Raw genomic sequence first — 16,685 nt, 5'->3', positions numbered from 1 at the left:
TAAATCTGGAGCTGGAGACAGGAGCCAAATCACAGACGGCTTTGTAAACTACATTCTGCAGTCTGAACTTTGTCCGGTAAGGGTTGGGCAGCCAACACCTCAAAGGTTTTAAGCACAAGCGTGACTGAGTTTCTATGATCTTTGATTAGGTGCTCTTTTCAAAGAGAAACTGAAGGACAGTCCTGAAAGCAGCAGAACTGGGCTTCGGGAGTGCCTGTCAGTCCAGCCTGGCCTGGCTCATTACTGAAGGCAAGCACAGAGCCTCCCAAGGTCTCCTCTCTCCTCCTCCCATCTGTTGGGCTTCTTGGTAACGCTGACCTCATAACAAGGTGATGTGGGCACAGGTGACTCAGCATTGCACACGGCTTCAAAGCAGCCAAAAGTACACAGTGAGCCCAGATGTCTCTGCAGTGGGGACCTTGGCTTGGAGGCAGCCTCGGGGAGCAGAGAGCAGGAGGTCTGCTACAGCAGGCGCTGGAGCCTGCTGGCCTCTGGTAGCAACTCCTCCCTTCCTTCTTTCCCTCCTTCCTAATAACCTCTTGTTCCTCTGTTTGGGGGGCAGCAAACCCACCTTGCAGGCAGAAGCGTCATGCTGTGCTCAGCCACTTGATCATTTGATCTTGCTGGCTGGGAACTCCAGCCTCCTGGACTTTTCAGAACTGCTATACATCTTCGTCCTCTTTTATCGACTCAGCCCCACTCCTCAAGACCCTATCCAGGGACCCAGCACCTCCACTGCCAATGTGACCTGGATCTGTCCACTTCTCTGGCAAATCATGCTCCTATGACTCCTTCACTACCTGCATAAGTGGCTCCTGCCTTCCTAAGCCTTCCTTGGGAACTCCTTCCTACCTGTCCCCTCCCTTCCATTACTCTTTATTCTTTCTATAACCTTTCACTTGTATTAGCTTGGCTGTTCAACCACTCCCCACACACTAATCCCTGAATCTGCTATACATTTCTTGCTCATGATGTTTCTTTTACTTGAAACGACCTCCTCCTTCTTGTCTCCCAGCCAAATTCAGCCTCATCCCTCCAGGCACAGCACAAATATCATTCTGACCCTAAGGCCTTCCCCTCTCACCTAAAAGGTTAAATCGAATAGGAATTTTTTTACATTTATTAAATTATGGTTTGTTTCGGTTTATTTGCTCATGGCATAATAGCGGCTAGTGCTTCGGTGACAGGCACATCTTTGAGAACTTGATGTATAATAAGGTATTTAATCCTGACAACCCGATGATGTAGATATTGTTCTTATCTCCAAGTTAACTTGCTCAAGCTTACAGCTAGTCAGTGGAGGAACCGGGATTTGAACCCAGACCCCCTGGCTGAAGACGCTGTGCCACCTCTCTACCCAGAAAGTTCCACTGGTCGACTAGGAGGCCCTGGGTTTCCCCAGCTACACTCAGTTTTCTTGGTATCCCAAGTACCTGACACACGATAGGTGATTACTAAATGCACTCTGAATTTCAGTGAAATTTGTTTAGCATGTCCCATGTCTTTCTCAGGTGTTATGTTCTGTCTCCCCAAGGAGTCCACAAGATCCTGAAGGAGAAAGAAGCAGGTCATCTATTTTCTTCACAACTCCATAACCCCAAGGCATAATAAGGAGCTGGGGAATATGCTGAGAGCTCTAGAGGTGCAGTTAGGGAACAAACTAATTTTAGATTAAAATACTTCTTAAATTTGTATAATTTACAAAGGCTTTTTCATATGCATAATGGCATCATTCCCTGACATCAACAGTGAGGAAGGCAGAATGGAGGTGGCAAAGACAAGGAAACTGAGGCACGGATTGCTTGAGACCTGGCCAAGATCTCAGAGTTAGAAATATCCGAATGGGATTACAACCCAAGACAGCCTGAATAAAGCACCTGGAAGGAGATCTGTTCACCAGTGTGGTCCTGGGCAGCTGTGGCCATCAGAAATGGGTGGGACTGGGGTGCTGGCCCCTCCCCCAGCTAGAGCAGCCTTGGAAGCAGGAGCAGGGCTGGGTGGCCTGGTGAGCAGCAGAGAACTGGCTAAAGGGGACCCCTGGCTGGGAGATCTGGAGAAGAGGGGCAGGGAGCAAGGGCACCACCCACCCGCAGGTTCAGCAGGGCCTCTGGGGCCTCTTGGAATGTTTGGTTACCGTCATCAGATCAGACAGGTTATGATTTCCAAGTGGTCAGACAACATAGATATGAAGACTTAGGGAAAACTGATTTGTCTTTCCCATCAAATGGAAGTAGTCAGTGTTCCCCTATTAATTGTAACTGTCCCATTGCTTTTTTAAAAATCTATTTTATCTATGGTCCTAACTCAGCATGCAACTTCAGATCGAATTTACTTGATGTCCTGTGTAGAAAAGGATTTTCACTCTAGGAAGGATTCTGCAGAAGGGAAGTTATTCCCTAGTAGAAAGGGCAGTGAACTTGTAGCCAAAAGATCTGAACCAGCTGCCGGCCGGGTGGTCTTCCGCAAGTCTCTTCCGCCCGTGAACCTTGCTCTTTTCCTCTGCAAACTCTGGATGAAAATGCACCCCCTCTTCGCCCCCCAAAAAGCCGTGGCAATGACCTGCGCCAAAGGCCTGGAAGCGCCCAGCCGAGGCGTTCCGCGCATGGATTCATCCCCTGGGTCTCTGCTCCCGCTCCTCGCGATTCAGGAAACCAACGAGACACTGCAGTTGTCTGCGCTAAAATGCAGCGAGAACCACCTCCCCAGGGACCTCCCGCCCTGCTACTTAAGCAAAACCTCGCAAAAAGCCAATCTCTTGCTATGGCTTTGACAGGCGGAGAGGAAGGCTCAACTCCGGAGGCGCGGAGAGCTGGTTCTGAAACCCAGGTTTCCTGACCCAAGGCACCAAAGGCTTGGGGGCCGCCTTTCCCAGCCCTGTCCCTCGGGGTGGCTGCAAAGCGTTTCTTGAAGGAAAGCCCAGCGGCACCAGCTCGCTTACCTGCGGCTCCACCAGCCAGCGCTGCTCCACGCCGCCAGCCCCCGGCCGCGCCGCACGGAACGCCGAGTACACCGGGATGCGGTCGCGGGTGCTGTAGAGCGTGGCGAAGCGCTCCGCGCCCTCCGAGCGCTGACAGATCTTCACGTGGGAGTCGGCCTCCAGGCCCGCAGGCGGGGTCTCGGCGTAGAAGAATTTGTTACATTCGCCAAAGCCGGCTTCCTCCTCGCCCACGATCCGGCCTCCTAGCCGCCCCGCCAGAGCCAGGAGGCTGCCCAGCGCCAGCCAGCGCGCGGTGCCCATGGCTGCCTCTCCGAGCGGCCGGGCGAGCGGCCGAGCGGCTGCAGCGCGGGCTCTGCGGGCCGGAGGGGGAGCGGGCGAGTCCGCCGCGACGGGCTGCAGGGGAAGTGGGAGCCCGGGCGCGGCGCCGGGAGCGCTTGGCGGAGCCCAGCGGGGCGGCCCCGGCGGAGGGGCGGGTCAGCGTCCCGAGACCGCGCCTCCCTCCCTCCCTCAGTCCCTGAAGATGGCTGCAGAGGCCCAGGACTAGGCTTGGGGATGCGGGCAACGTCCCCGGGACTGCACATGGGCCTAGAGACGCAGGTTCCCCGCCGCTGAACCGCCTCTTCACTGCAGTCCGCGGGGACCCGCGATCTCAAGAGTGGAAGGGCGGAGCGGGGTCGGTCCAGCCGGAAGGACAGGGAAGGGACGGCTGCCTGGGCTGGGGCCGACAAGCCTCCTGAGCCAACGCGCCCCAGGGGTCCTCAGGGATACAAAGGAAAATTGGGTGACATACACATGGAGCTGTGGCTCGTTGAGCGAATGGGCAGACACCCCCAATGAAATCTGATGAGGACTAGGCTCCCTCTCCGCACAGAAATGCACAACCGCCCACACACATATGATTTGCAAGCAGTTGTGGCCTGTCAGAAGCCCCACGGCCCAAGTTAAGAAATCCCGTTACAGGAAGTTGGAAACGTAGGCGCAAAGCACAGCCTACCATGGTTTACCTAGCACAGGTGTTAAAAACAAAATCAAAAGCGAGAATGGAAGGAGGCCAGGCGACATTGCTGGTTGGTAGACTGGTGGATTCATTCCTTCATTCTTCCTGGAGGTTAGTCAGCCATACCCTGAGCCCTGCAGGCCTGGCCTGGGTTAGGCCTGGGGTACAGAGGTAAACAAGAACAGGATCCCTGCAGCAGTGAAGACCACAGCCTAGTGGGAAAGCTTGCCATTAAATAAGCAAGCTATTCAAGGAATAGTTTGAAACTGGACCAATGAGAACCTGACGCATAAGCGGTTCTGAACAAGCGGCCTCTGAACTGAGACCTGATAGATGACCTTGACTAGGCAAAGAGAAAATAGCATGTGTAGAGGGGTCTGGAATGGGAACATGGTGTATTGGAGGAACTTAGGGAAGGCTGAGGTGAGAAGAGAGCAGAAAACTGGGGCGAGAGAATGAGAAATGGATCTAAGGAAGGAGGTAGGTGTCGTATCACTCAGGGTGGTATAGAGCAAGAACTTCAAATGTTTTAACAAGACCCACAATGAGAAAACAAATTTAATGAAATAATATGTATGCTTATGGCTGACAGTGTGAGCTGGTATTTCTATTCTATTCTACATTATTCCACTTTTATTTTTTTTAAGTACTGGTGGTAACCCACAAAATTGTTTCTGTGACCCACAAATGGCTTATGACCTGCAGTTTGGAAAGCAATATTATAGATCATGTTGAGGGTTTTGATCTTTCAGTGGTGGTGGCACAATCACTTTTGCTCTCTGGCTGGACGATGGAGGAGTGGAGCAGTTCACAATGAAGAAAGAAAAACTTGCAATAATCCAGATGAGACATTTTGGTCACTAGGACTAGAATGGTGGTAGTAGAGATAGAACCCGGGCACCTACTCTGGACCAGTTAACTTTATTTAACATCTTATTGTTTAATCTTATTTCCCCAGTGCCACATAGGGAACTGAGGACTGGTGTGTTTCAATACTTGCCTAAGATGGCACAGCCAGTGAGTCCTGAGCCAGATTTGAAACAGGTCTATCTCTTTCCCAAGCTTGGACTTTCTTCTAACTCACAGCAGATCTGTAAAGTGAGGCTACAAAGTAGGAGACTAATTTTCAGGAGAACAGAAAGAGTTTAAGAACAAATTTTTCACAGGTTCCAATACCTAAAAATGTTGACCAGATTTGCTCCCTGGAATGAAATCTAAATTTATATCTTAATTAAAATAAAAGACACAGTTACTGTATGCTTGGTGACCCTCTTGACTTGGGATTGAAATCCCTGGTCATCTGGTCCTAGTATCTCAGCCAAGTCATTTTACCCTTGTAGGCCTTCGTCTTGGGGATGATACCTGTCCTGGGATGCCGTGAGCTCTGGGTGTTCCCCAGTGCTCATGCACAGTGTCAACTGTAAAGAACTATACAGGTCAACATCATCAACATGGTGACATAAGTCATCCCCTGAAAAAGGCTCCTCAGAAATTTAGCAAATAAAAGGAAATATTCAGTTGCTTAGAATTCTGGAGGACAGTAGAGACTGGGGAACAACTCCACAAATGCTGAATCAAAGAAACAGAAAATCTCAAGTAGGAGAATTCTGTCCTGGACCATTGGTAGGCTCTTGTTTCCACTCCCCCTCGCTTGGTCCTGTGTAGCTTGGGAGTCACACAGAGGCAGCACAGCTCCCTCCAACCATGAACAGAGACTATAGACCCATTCACAGTGGTGAGTTAGAACTCCAGACACAGGGATCTAAATCCACAGAGACCCGGGACTGGAGGGGCTACATACAAAAGGGCTCCTGGGGGAAGAGGGGAATGAAAGAGAGAGAGACCACGGTAGAAAGGCTGGTAAGAACTGTTGTGAGCTCATTCAATCCAGTTTCAGTCAGCTGGACCACCTAAAGGCAAAACAGATTTTTCTGAAGTGACTCACCTTTCTGGATTAACCCCAATCTTGCTCCCCAAGGAGGATACCCTAATGGAGAAGAAACCAGAGGAAGGAAAGCCTCACAGAGAAAGAAAGAGGGAGAGGGTGGCAGTTTAAAATTAACTGTTGTAAGAAAGTACATCCCAGGGGTGTAAATCTCCCTGGCAATGCAGAGTATGACTCCCGGGGATGAATGTGGACCCGGCATCATGGGACTGAGAGTATCTTCTTGACCAAAAGGGGGATGCAAAATGAGACGAAATACTTTCAGTGGCTGAGAGATTCCAAATGGAGTCGAGAGGTCACTCTGGTGGACACTCTTATGCACTATATAGATAACACCTCTTAGGCTTTAATGTGTTGGAATAGCTAGAAGTAAATACCTGAAACTACCAAACTCCAACCCAGCAGTCTGGACTCCTGAAGACAATTATATAATAATGTAGATTACAAGGGGTGACAGTGTGATTGTGAAGACCTTGTGGATCACACCCCCTTTATCTAGTGTATGGATGAGTGGAGGAATGAGGATAAAAACTAAAGGATAAACGGGGTGGGATGGGGGGATGATTTGGGTGTTCTTTTTTCACTTTTATTTTTTATTCTTGTTCTGGTTCTTTCTGATGTAAGGAAAATGTTCAGAGATAGATTGTGGTGATGAACACATAACTATGTTATCATACTGTGGACAGTAGATTGTATATCATGGATGATTGTATGGTGTGTGAATGTATTTCAATAAAACTGAATTTAATAAAAAAAAAGAAAGAAAGAAAGAAAGAAAGTACAGGTCCCAGAACTAAACAGTGTAAGGAAAATGGGACACTGAGTGACAGAATTTAAATAAACCATAGGAGCTGGGAGAAAGGTCTTCACAAAAACAAACAGATCAAGATTCCTGGAGAAGGAACAGAGGAAAGGAAGCTCCCTGGTGGAGGTGAAAAAACAACTGCACAAAAAGTACAATCTCAAAACTTGTACTGCACATCCAGGGAAAGAATCAAATGAAGAGCTGAGAAAATCTGAACAGGTGAACATGGGTTATTCTAAAGATTTAGAATATAAGTTAGACCAAGTATCAAAGAAGAGCCTTAATACAAAGCCAATCAACAATAAAACCCTAGACAAGGGAGAAACAGACCTTCAGAGTTAACTCATCAAAATAATCACATGCCGGGACTCCTGGGCAGCGACGCGGGTCTGCCTGTTCCGGGTGGCGAGTTGTCTCGCTACAGCTCCTTGCAGTCATAGCATGCCCCCTAGGAATCGGGGATCCCCAGCGGGCTTGCTTAGAGAAGACGCGGCCCCCGGCGCCTCAGCCCGCTCCTCCGTTGGCAGAGAACTGCCGGGCTGAGCATCTGGGAGAAGCAGGCCAGCGCCTTCTAGGGCCTCGGGCCTGGGGACCTGAGGAGGATGAGCTGGCTCTTTCCCCTGAACAAGAGCGCCTCCTCCGCAACTGGGTCTCCCGGTGGCCTCACCAGCCTTCAGCAGCAGAAGCAGCGCCTGATCAAGTCCCTCCGGAACTCACACTCCAGAAACTTTTCATTACTCCAGACAAGAAATAAAGTGAAAGATGAAAAAAGAAAAAAAGAAAAGTATAGCTGAAATACAGAAAGATGTGGAGTACAGATTACCATTCACTGTAAACAACCTGACAATTAACATTAATATATTGCTTCCTCCACAATTTCCTCAGGAAAAACCAATGATCAGTGTTTATCCACCAATACGGCATCACTTAATGGATAAACAAGGAGTGTATGTTACCTGTCCATTAGTAAACAATTTTACAATGCACTCAGATCTTGGAAAAATTATTCAAAGTCTATTGGATGAGTTTTGGAAGAATCCTCCAGTTTTGGCTCCCACTTCAACAGCATTTCCATACCTATATAGTAACCCAGGTGGGATGCCTCCTTATGCTTCTCAGGGTTTTTCATATCTTCCTCCATATCCCCCACAAGAAGCTAACAGGACCATCACTTCTGTATCTGTTGCTGACACTGTTTCTTCAACCTCAAGTTACACCACAGCTAAACCCGCTGCTCCTTCATTTGGTTTCCTTTCAAATCTGCCGTTACCTGTTCCCACAACAGACACTTCTGCACCGGTAAGTCAAAATGGTTTTGGATACAAGATGCCAGATGTCCCTGATACATTTCCAGAACTCTCAGAACTAAGTGTGTCACAACTCACAGATATGAATGAACAGGAGGAGATATTACTAGAACAGTTTCTTACTTTACCTCAACTAAAACAAATTATTAATGACAAGGATGACTTAGTAAAGAGTATTGAGGAGCTGGCAAGAAAAAATCTCCTTTTGGAGCCCAACTTGGAAGCCAAAAGGCAGACTGTTTTAGATAAGTATGAATTACTTTCACAAATGAAATCTACTTTTGAAAAGAAGATGCAAAGGCAGCATGAACTCAGTGAGAGCTGTAGTGCAAGTGCCCTACAGGCAAGATTAAAAGTAGCTGCATATGAAGCTGAGGAAGAATCTGATAATATTGCTGAAGATTTCTTGGAAGGAAAAACTGAAATAGATGATTTTCTTAGTAGCTTCATGGAAAAGAGAACAATTTGCCACTGTAGAAGAGCCAAGGAAGAGAAACTTCAACAAGCAATAGCAATGCACAGCCAGTTTCATGCTCCACTATAGATTTTCCTGAAACATGAGCTACCAAGAGAGGAATGGGACAAACAACTAAGCACATTGTTTTATATTTATGATTTGTGAATTGTCCTTTCAACCCAGTGGCTGAATTCATAGACAAACTATATATATTGTATACAAAACTGAGACTGATTTTGTACAGATTAGAATGATTGCTGTGATCTTTGCCTTGAGAAATTTTTCTGTACTCTTTGCACTAAAAATGTTTATTTATTGTTGATCAATCCTATCATATTTAAGTTCCAGCGCTGTTCCCCTCTTATTAGAGATTAAATATCTGTGCATGTCATTAGCTTTTTGATACTTTATAAAATTTACTTCATTTAAATTTGTATCTTTAATTTGAAAAAAAAAAAAAAAAATCACATGCCTAGACAACAACAAAGCCACACTAAGAAACAGGAAGATATGGCTCAGTCAAGGGATCATATTAAAATTTCAGAGGAGACTCAGAAGTTGGAACAACTAATAAAAGAATTTCAAACAAATCTCCTAAAGCAATTCAAGGAAATGAAGGAAAATATGCATAAAGAGATTAAGGATATTATGAAGGCAATATGTGAGCATAAAGAAGAATTTGGAAGTATAAAAATAACAGAAATTATGGGATTAAAGGCACAATAGTAGAGATTAAAAATATACTAGAGGCATACAGCAGCAAATTTGAACAGGCAGAAGGAAGATTCAGCAAACTAGAAGATAGGACAATCAAAATCATGTAGTCAGAAGAACAGATAGAAAAAAAAGAATGTCTCGGGGATTTGAGTGGCAGCAAGAAGCGCACAAACATACATATCATGGGTATCACAGAAGGAGAAGAAAAGGGAAAAGGAGCAGAAAGAATATTTGAGGAAATACTGGATGAAAACTTCCCAACTCTTAGGAAATATTTAAGTATACATGTCCAAGAAGCAGAACATACTGCAAATAGAATAAAATAGAATAAATCCCAATAAACCTACACTGAGACACATACTAATCAGAATGTCAAATGTCAAAGAGAAGGAGAGAATTCTGCAAGCAGCAGGAGAAAACTGATTTGTCGCATACAAGATCCTCAATAAGACAAAGTACCAATCTCTCATCAGAAACCATGGAGGCAAGAAGGAAGTGGTATGATATATTTAAGGTAATGAAAGAAAAACTGCTAACCAAAAAGTCTTTATCTGGTGAAACTGTTGTCAAAAATGAGGGAGAGTTTAAAGTATTTACAGATAAACAGAAATTGAAAGAGTTTGTCAAAAAGAGACCTTCCCTACAAGAATTATAAAAGGGAGTTCCACAGGCTGAAAGGAAAAGATGGGAGAGAGTGGCTTGAGTATTGTGAAGAAATAAAGATTATCAGTAAGGGTAACTAAAAGGGTAAATACAAAACCCAAAAGAACTGTATCCTCAATATACAGCTATACTGTTTAATTCATATAAGAATCAGAATGCAGTTGAACAACAAAAAGACATATTTCCTGAAAACTGATGTACAAAACATAACATGGTAAAGTGACACAGAAACAACATAAAGAGGGGGAAATAGAGGGATATGGTAGCAGAGAAAGTGTATGCTACTGAAGCAAAGTTGGTATCTTTTCAAATTGGTATAGATGTAGGTTATAGATGTAGGATGTGTAACAACAAAGAAAGTATTTAAAATATATACAGAAACAGAAATGAAAAAGGTATCAGTCAGATACATCACAAAATATCAGCTATACAGAAAAGGAGATTGCAATAAAGAAAAAGACAAAAAAAAAAAAAAAAAAAAGATATGACATAGAAACCAAAGGACAAAATGGTGAAGTAAGCACTGCCTTTACAGTGATAACACTGAATGTTAATGGATTAAACTCCCCAATCAAAAGGCATAAGTTGGCAGAATGGATTAAAAAAAAGCATGATCCAACTATATATTGTTTACAAGAGACTCACCTTAGACCCAAAGACACAAACAGGTTGAAAGTGAAAGGATTAAAAAAGATATTCCATGCAAATTTTAACCAAAAAAGACAAAGGAGTACACTATATGTTAATAAACAGGACAATCCACCAAGCAGAAATAACAATCATAAATATTGGCAGATAGCATGATCCTATGTATAGAAAGTCTCAGAAAATCTACGACAAAGCTACTAGAGCTAATAAGTGAATTCAGCAAAGTAGTGGAGTATAATTCAACACAAAAAATCAGTAGTAATGAGCAAGCTGAGGAGGAAATAAAGAATTCCATTTACAATAGCAACTAAAAGAATAAAAAAATCTATGAATAAATTTAATAAAGTATGTAAAGGACCAGTACACAGAAAACTACAAAACACTGCTAAAAGAAATCAAAGAAGATCTACATAAATAGAAAGATATTCCATGTTCATGGATTGGAAGACTAAATATCATTACAATCTCAATTCTACCCAAAATGACTTACAGATTAAACACAATCCCAATCAAAATTCCAAGAGTCTACTTTGTAGAAATGGAAAAGCCAATTATGAAATTTCTTTGGAGGGGTAAGGGGTCCTGAATGGCCAAAAACAACTTGAAAAAGAAGAACAAAGTTGGAGGACTCACACTTCCTGATGTTAAAGCATATTACAAAGCTACTGTGGTCAAAACAGGATAGATATATTGACCAATGGAATCAAATTAAGAGTTCAGAAATAGACCTTTGTACCTATGGTCGATTGATTTTTGACAAGACTGCCAAGTCCACTTGATTGGGAAAGAATAACCTCTTCAACAAATGGTGCTGGAGAACTGGATATCCATAAGCAAAAGAATGAAAGAGGACCCCTATCTCACACTATACACAAAAGCTAACTCAAAATGGATCAAACTCCTAAATATAAGAGCCAGAACGCTAAAACTCCTAGAAGAAAATGTAGAGAAGCATCTTCAGGATCTTGTGTTAGGCAATGGTTTCTTAGACTTTTCACCCAAAGCATAAGCAGCAAAAGAAAACATAGATAAATAGGACCTCCTCAAAATTAAAAACCTTTGTGCATCAAAGGACTTTGTCATGAAAGTGAAAAGACAACCTACTCAATAGGAGAAAATATTTGGAAACCACATATCCAATAAGGGTTTAATATCCAGAATATATAAAGAAATCCTACAATTGAACAGTAAAAAGCCAAACAACCCAATTTTAAAAATGGGAAAAAAGACTTGAATAGATGTTTCTCCAACGATGATATACAAATGGCTAAAAAGCACATGAAAAGATGCTCAACATCACTAGCTATTAGGGAAATGCAAATCAAAACCACAATGAGATACATTTCACACCCACTAGAATAGCTACTATAAGAAAACAACAAGTGTTGGAGAGGACGTGGAGAAATAGGAACAGTCACTCATTACTAGTGGGATTGTAAAATGGTGTAGCTATATGGCAGACTGATTGGCGGTTCCTCAGGAAGCTAAATATAGAATTACCATATGACCCAGCAATTCTGCTATTAGGTATATTCCCAGAAGAATTGAAAGCAACAACTCAAAACAGATATTTGCACACCGATGTTCATAGCTGCATTATTCACAATTGAAAAAAGATGGAAGCAACCCAAATGCTCATCCACTGATGAATGGGTAAACAAAATGTAGTATATACATATGATGGAATATTATTCAGCAGTAAAAAGGAATGAAGTCCTGATGCACGTGACAACATGGGTGAACCTTGAGACCATTATGCAGAGTGAAATAAGCCAGACATAAAGGACAAATATTGCATGATCTCACTGATATTAACTAATTATAATAAGCAAAGTCAGAGAGTTAGAATCTAGAATATAGGTTACCAGGGGATAAGTTGGAGGTAAAGATTGGGGAGCGGATGCTTAATTTGTGCAGAATTTCTATTTAGCTTGATTGTAAATATTTGGAACCGGATAGTGATGATGGTTGTTAGCACATTATAGTGAGCATAATTAACAGTGCTGAATTACATTTGTGAATGTGGTTGAAAGCATAAGTTTGGGGTTCTGTATGTTACTAAAAGAAAAATTAGAAGATAAAACATGGGACTGTATAATACAGTGAACCGTACTGTGGACAATGGACTGGGGTTAATAGCACAAGTATAAGAATATTCTTTCCTAATATAACAAATTTAAGACCCTATTACAAGATGTTAATAATAGGGTGTGTGCCAGTTTGAATGTATTATGTCCCCCAGAAAAAGCCATATTCTTTGAGGCAATCTTGTGGGGCAGACATAATAGTGGGGATTAAGTTGGAACGTTTGAATTAGGTTGTTTGCATGGAGATGCGCCCCACCCAACTGTGGATGATAATTGATGGGATATTTCCATGGAGGCGTGGCCCCACCCATTCAGGGTGGGCCTTCATCAGTGGAGCCATATAAATGTGCTGACTCAGACCGGACTGAGTGCAGCTGTGAGTGACATTTTGAAGAGGAGCAGGCTTGCCAGAGAGGAACGTCCTGGGAGAAAGCCATTTTGAAACCAGAACTTTGGAGCAGATGCCAGCCACGTGCCTTCCCAGCTAACAGAGGTTTTCCGGACGCCACTGGCCATCCTCCGGTGAAGGTACCCGATTGCTGAGGTGTTACCTTGGACGTTTTGTGGCCTTAAGACTGTAACTGTGTAGCGAAATAAACCCCTGTTTTATAAAAGCCTATCCATCTCTGGTGTTTTGCATTCCACAGCATTAGCAAACTAGAACAGGGTGGTAATGGGGAAAAACATACCTAATATAAACTATGGACTATAGTTAGCAGTAATATTTTAATATTCTTTTATCAATTGACCACACCAATGCAGTGTCAACAATGGAGAGGAGGGGTATATGGGAACATCGTAATTTTTACATGACTTTTCTGAAAACCTACAACTTCTCTAATTAAAAAATAATAATTTTTAAAACATTATGCTAAGTGAAAGAAACCAGACACAAAGTACTACACATTGTATGATTCCATTTATATAAAATGTAAATATAAATAAATCTGTAGAGACAGAAATGGATTGCTGGTTATGTAAGGCTGGGGAAGGATAGAGGGATTGAGGTGACTGTTAAGGGGAATGGGGTTTTTCTTTTTGGAGTAATGAAAATATTCTAAAAATTGATTGTGGTGATAACTGCATAATTCTGTGATTATGCAAAAAGCCATTGTACACTTTGGATGGACTGTATGGTATGTGAAATATCTCAATAAAACTGCTTTAAAAAAAAGAACTATAGAAACACAAATAATTAGGAATAAATCCCTCCCTTCTCTGTGCTCTCCATATGCCTGTTTATTGTGAGAATTATCCTGTTGGGTATTAATGATTTCTGTGTCAATCCTTCCTGCTAGATCATGCACTCCCCAGGGGCAGGGTGTCTCTTTCTAGATCCCCACTGGCTACCACAGAATCTGGAGTATGGTGCGTGATGAATGTAAAATAGGATGATTATGTTAAACTTTAACAAATGCAGATTATTATAACAAGTAAATTCTCGGCCTTTATGACGCAAGTATTTATAGCACTTTAATTTACTCTTTTGCAGACTTGCTTGATCCCTGCCCACCCAGCCCCCAGGGAAAATTCTAGTTTGTTCCTATCGCCCCTGTCACTGACACCCACAGTGCCTAGAATATACTAAGAGTGAATGAACGACTGCAACTTCATTTGGGCTTTTATTGCTCTAATGCATTCATTTAATTTCAAAATGCTTTTTGAACATCTACTACGAGCTGGCAATTGTGCTAAATATTGGGTATTCTGTTCGCAAAGTAGACCTGGCCCCTGCCTTCATGCCCTCATGCCAGCACCCTCAGAGTCACATGGGTAGCAAGATGAGAAAGCAGAAGACTTTCATCCTAGACCTGAGTCTGCTGTTAACTGGCTGCCTTGGACCGGGAAAGGGCAATGCCAGGGAACCTTCATGGAACCGGAATTCCTTAAATTTGAGTTTGTGCTGTGTCCAGCCCTATGACAGTCCAAGACTGATAAATTCTTTGCACCATGAAACTTGAAGTATGGCAGGAAAGCCAGAAGACTGCAAAATTGAGATGCATTTTACACTTAATATTATGACAGAGTTTAATTGTCTCAGTGGTATATAAAATAATGGTGCATCTTAAATCAGCAGTGTCTTAAATGTGATGAAATTAAGGATATAAGACTTAGAAAAGTGCCTAGCACATAGAAAAACTATATAATAATTTGATAGATAATACCAACATAAAATATAGATCTAGCATTTCTAACCTCATCAGAGCCAATCAATATAGCCTATTTTAAAACAACTGTCCAAGATGGTATGGCAAATAATGATGTGATTGTCCTATTTTCCAGGAAAGAGAGCTCTTGAGATCTGATTTTTTGGAGGAGACATCTGGTATCCATCCCCATGTCTTGGACAAGATCTCAGAAAGGTGAGATAACAGAGCTGCTGAAACATGTGGAACCTTAGACAGGCTAATAAATTTTGTGTTTCTTTAGATTGATATTCTTTACCTAGTTATTTATTGGAGAGACTAGTGTTCTGAGAGAATGGCAGAGTGGTAGGATCTTTGATGGTGGGGTTCAGCAATCCAGCTCTGACCACAAGCGCACACGCCAGGGAATAAAATGAAAGCACTATGGCTGACTTGAGTATCCTTCTCAGAAGCAAAGACAGTGACCATCTGGTGACTCAAAAATGCCCTTTCAAGACTTCATACCCTTCCTCAAATGGCAAAGTATGTTTTTCAATCGCATACGATACTCTCCCTAAGAAGGGTTTCCATAAATACATGTAATTTTTAAAGTATCATCACCTTTCCAGTGGTGCTTTAGTGACACAGAGAGTGGTCCGATGAGCAACACCCTAGGCTGCCCCTCACCTTAATTCAGTTCAACTTTTGGGCTCCAAAAGGAGTCTATTCAGCTGACAGACACGCAGACGTGCATGAATGCTGTATATTTAGAAAAGCAATCAAAAGGAGAATCCCTGGCATATTGTCTCTTGCTGATCGCAAGTTCTTTAAAAATGTATTTAACAATCAATATGAGAATGTATAACATTCCATTTTAAACCTATGCATTTTTAATGTTCTTTTTGCTCATCTGTATTTTAACAAATTTATCTAGAATGAATATATAGTGTTTTTGAATTAAGAAAGTTTAAGAAATTCTTCCAGGAAAAAAGGAAACTGCACTGCTAATAAAATATTTATAATGGAAGGCAAAATTAGAAAAGTAGAATATAAAATTATATTCATGACATGACCACACCAGGAAACCATAAGCAAAGGACAAAAAGACTGAGAAGAGTTAAATAATTGCTTTTGTGTGATAGGGTGAGCAAAATAATTGTATCCTATTTTTGTATATTTAAAATTTTATAAAGAAAAATTATATTATTTTATGAGAAAAGCATAAAACACTTTCCTAAAGTAAATGATATTAAGTTCAGTTGAAATTTGGAAACTGCTGTAAATCTAGTAAGCATCAATTTTAGAAAAACTCTCAGGAGAACTTCCATTTTACCAGATGTTCATGGATCACCACAGCACTTAGCCAATCTTCCCTATAGTGCAAACATCATAGGAGGGAGATGCTGATGAAGCAGGATAGCCAAAATCCACATTCCCCAGACAGCAGCTGAAGGCAGCAGTCTGCTCGGGGGGTGAAGGAGGTTCAGACTGTGCCTTGAGACTTACCATTTAATTTAAGTAGAGGGTCTCTTTCAATACTGATGAGGACAGAGGATAAATTCATTCATTCAGTACACCGAGTGGTCTCACATGGGTCAGGTGCATATGAACTTCTGGGGACACAAGAGTGAATAAAACTTGGTCTCAGCCCTCCTGGAATCACAGTGTAGGCTTTCTGCCACGTCATCTCTATTTTCACCACAGAATGTTAAACATTTATTTCAGAAATCTGTCTGCCTAAGCATCTAGTCCATTGTAAGTGCTTCTGAATTTAAAACTTTTGTTGTTTATTTTCATAACTAGAAAAAAAAACTAAGGAAAACATTCAGTCCTATTTCTAAGTCTGTATGTGTGAGCCTACATGTTAACAGCATCCAGAAACTATAAACGAACTCCAGAAGTGCGGACAAATGGAAAAACCATGGGCATCAGGGGACTGGGGTTTAAATCTGAGCTCTAACTTAAAGACTGTTTGAGCTCTCTGAGCGTTAAACC

At 42.4% G+C, this 16,685-nt stretch overlaps 2 protein-coding genes across 2 annotated transcripts in view; one reads left to right on the top strand and one right to left on the bottom strand.

Moving 5' to 3' along the window:
* Positions 1-3,332, bottom strand: part of ENDOD1 (endonuclease domain containing 1) — a 39,277-nt gene extending 35,945 nt beyond the window's left edge. The window contains exon 1 of the mRNA XM_037841161.1: positions 2,939-3,332. Coding sequence (XP_037697089.1) covers positions 2,939-3,238 — 300 coding nt within the window. The 5' untranslated portion in view covers positions 3,239-3,332. The remainder of the gene's footprint in view (positions 1-2,938) is intronic.
* Positions 3,333-7,590: 4,258 nt separating this feature from the next.
* Positions 7,591-8,892, top strand: LOC119538290 (vacuolar protein sorting-associated protein 37A-like). The gene has a single exon (XM_037841162.1). It carries the CDS (start codon positions 7,616-7,618, stop codon positions 8,534-8,536), a length of 921 nt encoding a protein of 306 aa, XP_037697090.1. The 5' UTR covers positions 7,591-7,615; the 3' UTR covers positions 8,537-8,892.
* The last annotated feature ends 7,793 nt before the right edge of the window (positions 8,893-16,685 follow it).

The sequence above is a fragment of the Choloepus didactylus genome, chromosome 6 (assembly GCF_015220235.1).
Source record: "Choloepus didactylus isolate mChoDid1 chromosome 6, mChoDid1.pri, whole genome shotgun sequence".
NCBI classification, from domain to species: Eukaryota; Metazoa; Chordata; class Mammalia; order Pilosa; family Megalonychidae; genus Choloepus; species Choloepus didactylus.
This window is presented reverse-complemented; position numbering and strand designations above follow the sequence as displayed.

Excerpts from the sequence above, each read along its gene's own strand:
- LOC119538290 (XM_037841162.1), top strand. The coding sequence starts at position 7,616 with ATGGATAAACAAGGAGTGTATGTTACCTGTCCATTAGTAAACAATTTT.